We start from the raw sequence: 7,084 nt of genomic DNA, 5'->3' as shown, positions 1-7,084 counted from the left end.
ACATTTTCATAAACAAGCAGATACTGATTGTCCTTGAAAGTGACTCATGGGATTCACTCTTGCCTTAGCAAAACAGCCAGGGTCAATCTGTTCACTGTGGAGACTAGAAAATGAAATCACATCCATTTCCGGGAAAACTGTCTGTCGTGTTTTCATTCTGGATGATTTTGCTGAATGTTTATAAAACTTAAAGCTGACTTCTGTGACTTGATTGTGCTGGAAAAGAGTCTGCATTGTCTAGTGAGTTTTGGAACATGAAGAGCAAAGTACTTACAGGGAGGAAATCATAGCTTTTCTCTCCATATAACCTGTTAGCAAGTTTCAGAATGTAGGGAGCTCCATGTTTGTTGATATCAGCATTCAAACTCTGAAATCCCGAATGAATCTCCTCAACCTCTTTGAAATAGAGAGCCTAAAAGAAAGAACACATTATTTCTATAACCAGTTCTTTTGAAATTATAAGCTGGTTCCTTGGCATTTGCTTCCATCAAATCAAATTAATATTACTAATTATTGATGATCCCCAGCCATCTTCATTTTCCATTTTTCATTGGAGAACAAGTAATAGAAAATCCAAAATGTATCGCTTGGTGAAACATAATACGGACATTGGAAACTGTTTTCCCATCCCTTTTTTGGTATAATTAGAGTTCCACAAATAGGAGTGCTTAACAAGCGAAATATTTACACAAGTCTGCCTTTTTCCCCAAAATCAGAAGCGGTAAGTTCATATGTATATTCTATACAAATAAAATTTTACTGAAAGTTCTCAGAAATAAACAGTAAAGATAAGAATCATCAGCTATGTAAGAACACAGAGATGGTACAGATTGAGAGGTTTTTATTTTTTTTCCTTGCAGATATGGAATGTGCGTGGGGGTGCTGTGATGGATCTCTTTACTGGAAACGGGGCTAAAACCTTAAGCCTGTTCTTTACTGAGCTTATAAAGTTCCTGGAGAGCCTCAAAACACAAGCTCAGATTACCTTGCAGGGGACGACTAACAGTGACTAGTACCGGGGTTCTTTTTTAAAGTGGATTTTTAAAAACTTTCAAACTCTTTTGTATCTGAAGTGATGAAAAAGGTTGGTTTTTCCTAAAGTACAGAAATAGAAGCTTTGCAGCTGGAACAGGCCCATAAACGTGAATCCGGGCTGGACCATCCCTGGCTCTAAGTGCAGCGCAATCTGTGACCCGTCTGTTAGAAAGACCTTCACTTTCACCCCTCTTTTCAAGGAAAGCCAGAGTTCCCCACTCAGCATAAAGCACGCCCCGCACACAGGTGCCCTCCACACCCACCAAGGACAGGCAGGACCCTCAGCATCCCCGCCCCCTCTCCCGGCAGGGCCCTACTGCTCACACGGGAACGGGGGTCACAGCCCACCAGGGCACACCTGGTGCCAGGCCCAGGGGTAGGAACACGGACTCACAGGCTCTCGTGTCCCCTTGACTTCTCGACTAGGTGTCATTATGCCAAAAGTATCAAGACACAGCCGACATTATGGGAGTCGCTGAGCATCACAGGCAAAGCGGAAACTGGACAGTCCTGGGCGGGGGAGGGCGTGGCTTACAGGAAAGCCCTGCAGACTCCTTGCGGGAACGGAAGCAGCGCACGGCAGGGGGTTGTCGGCTTTCTTCCTTCTCCGTCCTCAGTCCCACAAAAGCAGAGCCTGGCACATCGCAGGTGCTCAGTAAAGACTGGGTCATGAATGACAGCCTGCATCCCAGTGGATTTTTCCTGGGGCTTTTTCTGAAAGTCTGACTTCATGAAGTATAATGTATAATATAACACACAATGCTGAACACCGAAATACAGTTTTCTACAAACGCGCTGCAAGAGCTCAAAGGCACAACTTTCTGGTACGGTCTGTGCGGTAGGCACCAGCTGGGAGAGCTAGTTTCTGCTCACCTTGGACATCTGCGCTGCGGTATTGCCTCTGGTCCCCAGAAAGACCATGGCCAGCGCTGATGAAATGCTGAAGGGGGAGATGAAGATGTTGCCGGCAGGATCGCTCTTGTTCAGGGCGCGGAACAGGTCCAAGGCGAAGCGGGTGTTTGCCGCGCTCAACTGCTCCATGGTGAGGCTGCAACACAGAGCAGAGCCCTGAGCTGCCCCCTGCCACACCAGCCAATCGACAACGCCACTTCCCCATCTCCTCCTCAAGTCACGCCAGCCACCTTGAAATACCCTGCAACGAACTTGTACTTTCTCTCTCCCTCTCTGTCTCTCTCTCGCGGAGGGCAAGAACACTCCATGTGCACTACTGTGGGAGCTTGGGGCAACTGGCCAAGGCTTCAGCAGTGACATGGGATCAGGACTCCGTGTCCTAAAGGGCCCTGGCCGTGCAGACAGGTGCATCTGGGCCCTTCCCTACCACACGTGGGAGCGCACACTTCCCACCCTCCGTTCAAGTCTCTGATTCATTTGAGCCATGAATCCACTGCCCACTTTTACCTGAAAAAGAATGTTTCTATTAGAAAATCATAGCTACCTGCTACTCATTAAAGCAAATTCCCGCAAAAGAGACAGAAGTATCCTCGTTTTTGAGATTCACTTGCTGGTGTTTAGAGAGGTCCGCAGTCTCACAGCTGGTGAAGGATCTGAGAGTGGGAAGCCAACACAGGCCCCGGGGTCAGGTAGGGCAGCCCGACAAGGAGAAGGTGACAAGTATCCTCTGTCACTCCGGCTTGCACGGAGGGGCTGCAGGTGAAGCACCTGGCCTTGCGCTCAGCTCAGCCAAGCACTCTCCCCACCTGACCTCGACTCTCAGCCCACATACAATCGAGCAAGAGGAACAGTCGTGCTGGCTGCCCAGCGTGTAAGTGCTAAGTGAATTATTACTGTTGCTGCTGATAAATAATCTCTAGGATCGCACTGGCCTCCCTTCCCTGCCTCCAGCCGCAGAAAGGAGAAGCCTCTCCGCCGGGGCTGCCTGGAAACCGTCACAGAGAGAGAAACATTCTGGACTCCGGCTTCGGCTTCCGCTTCCGCCTTCAGGCCGCAGGGAACGACCTCCGTCTGCCGCAGGCCGCCCGGTTTGGTCTCCCGGGACGCAGCGCCGGGGACCCCGGGTGGGGCGCAGGGAAGATGGCGGTAACCACCGGACTCAGGGACCCCGCGAGGCGCACGGCGGGGCGGGGTGACCACCGGACGCGGGGACCCCGCGGGGCGCACGACGGGGCGCGGTGACCACCGGACGCGGGCACCCCGCGGAGCGCACGGCGGCGCGGGGTGACCACCGGACGCGGGACCCCGAGGGGTGCTCGCGGATCGGAGCCTCTCCCGCCCGGCCCAGATCGCTACCCGGCCTTACCAGCTGCTGGGCTGTCTGGGCGAGGTGCGTGGTCTGGGGAGAGCGCAGAGCGGGCCCTTATAGGCAGAAGGGAGTGTCCCCGGAAGGCGGGGCGGCGCGGGTGGGCGGGGCCGCCCCGCCCCAGGATGATGCACCGCCTAGGATTTGGGGCTGCGGCTGGGCGGGGCACAGGGCGGGCCAGCGCGGCTCCAGGCAGCGCGCTCCTGGGGGCCCAGCACCTCTCTGAGCTCCAGGCAAACTCAGCTCTCCGGAAAGGACCTGATGGGCTATTTCCTACTAAGGTGTGAATGACTGAGATGACAAGGTGCCGGCTCTTAGAGGGCAAAGCAGCCTCTTTGGAATCTTATCCAAACACTCCAAACTCCGGCTTACTGGGGGCTGGGGGTGTGTGTGTGGGGAGGGGCCTCTAGGGTGAGATAAAACAGAATCAGTTCCAAACAGCATCCTTGATGTCTCTGTCCCTCAGGAAGCCATGAGTCCAGCCCCAAGACTCCCCTGGCAAGTGATGAGCCCAGCAGGCTGGGTCAACTCACATACCCGGGGCACACCATGAGGTCGCCCATCCGTGCGAATAAAGTATCTCTCACCCATTATACTAAAATGTAAACTGACCAGTTTTTCCCCTATACGTAATGTTAAAGTAGAATGACTATCGATGAAGAAGAAAAGCAGTAGTTGTTTCTGTGAGGTCTTTTCTTCCCCCCTTTAAATGCCTGCATATGGAATGTCATCAAAATTCATAGTACTTGAGGGTATGTAATAATTCTGCATTCTTGAAACTTCTCCCGTGCTTTTTTGCAAATCTCAGCATGAAAAGGGGACAAAGGAAAAATCCTATTTTTCAATTAGTATGGCTAATACAATGTAAATGGGTTTGTAGATCTTTTTGACTCTGAGAATTTGTTTATAAGGGCCAGAGAAGACCCAGTAATGAGAGATAAAAATACTCTCTATAGTTTTTTTAAACTATATCTTAATAACTAAGATTGTAGAGTGCTTCAGAGCTGATTGGAATAAAGAAACCAACATTTATTGAAAGCCAGTCATAGTTAAGTTGAGTGCTTTGATAAAACTTCTAACGTCTCCACCATGTTTCAGAGAGCTAGAGACCCCTCATCAGCTTCTAGCAAGAGGTCTGTGTGAGGAAGCCGAGAGAAAGGCTGCGCTGTAAAGCTGTAAAATTAAAATCCCAGACACGTAAACCAAGGAAACACGGGTTCTGAATTTTCTTTCTTTCTCCTGACGTTTTGTATTTGTACTCACCTGGACTTAGTAACCTGAGTCAAATATGAAATGAAACCACTTCCTAAGTCAATACATGTACTGTATAAGGTTCAGACAGAAGGGACTTTATACACCAATCATCCATCAATCCGCGTGCTGTGCAAGGTCGAGGCAGAGTAACCACTCTGTGCGCTCTTGCGGCTTAAGAGTGTAAACGGCCCCTGACCGAGGTCACACAGAGATTCTCGGACATGCAGGATGGCACGGCCCGTGTGGGCAATGTTGGGCGTATCTGCTCAGCTCGAAGGTGTTGGTACCCTGGCTAGATCAGCGATTTCGTCCCCAGGGACAAACCCAACAGAATGAATGCACGTGAGGGCGGGCGCCCAGAGACATGCGCGAGCATGTTCATCACAGCGGGATTTGAGTCAGGTCCAAGCAGAAGAATGGACAAGTCATACAGCAGAACAGCGTACAACAGCAGAAATGAACAAACCGCGGCAACGCACAGCAACTTGGCTGCATCTCCAAGCGCACCGTGAAAGGAAATCGCGCACGCGGCGGTGTGAGTTACACAGAGTTCAGAAGCGCAGAACCAGCCCGTGGGCTTAGAGGTCAGGAGAGAAGGGGACCCTTGGGAGGAAGGCGGATTGCGCTGACTACATTGTCCTTGATGCTTGGCATCTGGGGCCTTGATCCTGGAGAGACTGCGGGCCCAGGGCCGGCGGGTTCCCAGAGATGGGGAACGACTCCGCTGCAAGCGCACCTTGACACACAAACCAAGCAGCTCAGTGCCCTCACTCTCAATTCTCCCCTTCATCAAAGTCCCACCGGCCCTAACCCACCCCAGCACCAGGCAGCTAGAGCCCACCCGCGCAGCCGGAGCCCAAACTATGCAGTCCAGCCCCAAGCTGACCTAGTGCACCTGCCGTGTCCTGCCTGTTCCTCCCTGCAAGAGCCCAAATAAAGGCCCCGGTAAAGGCCCCACCACCTCTGCCCTCTCCTCCTCTGCTTGCTGGCCCACCTGGGTGCTTCCCAGGTCCCACGCAATGTGGCGTGTCATCGTGTGCCTCCTGTCGCTGGAGATCTGTGCCTATAAACCTCCTTCATGAGACTCACGTCCACGTCAGCTGCCTTGGGAGGCCGGATTAGAGCAAATCCCCAGTTCATTCTTAACACAAGGGTTGTGAGTGGGAGTGGCTTGGGCAGAGGAGGGCTTCTGGGAGGCTGCCTACCTGCCATGTCTTGACGGGTGGTCACGCAGGGGTATGGATTTGGGGATAATGCACTGACTTGTACACATAACTTGTGTGCTTTGCTGCATGTATGTTATACTTTAACAGAAATCAGTACAAAGTAGCAAGAAAACACACTGAGCATCGGTAATCATTTCCTGTCTTTCCCCTCCCACCCCTACCCTCCGACCAGGATTAGTCAGCTTGAAGCTGGTCGGGGCCCTCTGCCACCCAGCATCTCCACTCCCCTAACTGTGCTGGGTGTGCCCGAGGGACTCAGAGGACCTAGTGAGCCCCTGCCCTTCCTGTTCTCCTACACCCAGCCACACTCAAACCCCCCAGTCCAGGTAAGAAGCGTCCTGTCTACTCTCTCATGTGGGGACACGTCAGTCCTTGGTTCAAGGCGCCCAATGGCAAAGGTGGTGCCGAATAAATTTTTCAAAGACCCACAGGTAGGTTCGTAGAATCCATGGCAAGGAGAAAACGCCAGACCGGCACCAACAGATGTTTGAGCACTAATCGTCCTTCTGTTACTGACCTCAAGGGTAATTGTATTGTGGTTAGGGAGCATGATCTCTATATCACTTCAATGGTGAGAAGTGTTTTGACACTTGCTTAATGACCCAGTATATGGTCAATTTGTGTAAATACCCCTTGTATTCAGATACATCCTAAATCCATTACGGGCAGTGTTCTGTATATGACCATTGGCATGAGTGCACTAATCACTTTATCCAACTCTGTACTTAGATTCACTACTCATGTTTAGCAAGATAATGACTAAATACCAGTATTTCTAGCAACAAACAGAAAATGAAATTAAAAGAAAAGTACCACTTAAAATAGCATCAAAAAAAATCAAGTACCTGGAAATATAGCTAATAAAATATATGCAAAACCTCTATTAAAAAACTTTAACATTATTAACAGAAATGTTTAAAAAACTAACGGAATGAATGTATCACGTTCATTGAGTGGAACTCAATATTGTAATGATAGTCGTTTTTCTCTGACTGATTTTTTAAATCAATCCCAATCCCAATAACTATTCCAAAGAAAGGGTGTGCGTTTGTGTGTGTGTATGCACTTGCGTGTGTGTGAAGCTAGGCAGGCTGAAACAGATCTTTGCAGGTACTGACATTTGACGTATGACAGGTGACAAGGCATCAGTGGGGAGATGATAGAATACTTTAAAAAGGTAGCAGCAATTGAATATATGAAACAAATTAAAGAAAGAAAGATGAGGAGAGAGAGAGAAGGAAGGAGGGAGGGAGGGAGGGAAGGAGGGATGGAGGGAGGAAAGAAAGAAAGA

At 50.2% G+C, this 7,084-nt stretch overlaps 1 protein-coding gene across 1 annotated transcript in view; it reads right to left on the bottom strand.

Annotated features, from left to right (window-relative positions):
• SERPINB1 (serpin family B member 1) overlaps window positions 1-3,238 on the bottom strand; it is a 6,348-nt gene extending 3,110 nt beyond the window's left edge. Inside the window, exons 1-3 of the mRNA XM_027100168.1 lie at window positions 2,492-3,238; window positions 1,909-2,083; window positions 191-412 (exon numbers count right to left, since the gene is read on the bottom strand). Of these exons, the coding sequence (XP_026955969.1) occupies window positions 191-412; window positions 1,909-2,083; window positions 2,492-2,502 (408 nt within the window). The 5' untranslated portion in view covers window positions 2,503-3,238. The remainder of the gene's footprint in view (window positions 1-190; window positions 413-1,908; window positions 2,084-2,491) is intronic.
• Between the last annotated feature and the right edge of the window lie 3,846 nt (window positions 3,239-7,084).

Source organism: Aethalodelphis obliquidens, unplaced genomic scaffold (genome assembly GCF_003676395.1).
Source record: "Aethalodelphis obliquidens isolate GAN/ISIS:26980383/991018 unplaced genomic scaffold, ASM367639v1 scaffold522, whole genome shotgun sequence".
Classification (NCBI taxonomy): domain Eukaryota; kingdom Metazoa; phylum Chordata; class Mammalia; order Artiodactyla; family Delphinidae; genus Aethalodelphis; species Aethalodelphis obliquidens.
This window is presented reverse-complemented; position numbering and strand designations above follow the sequence as displayed.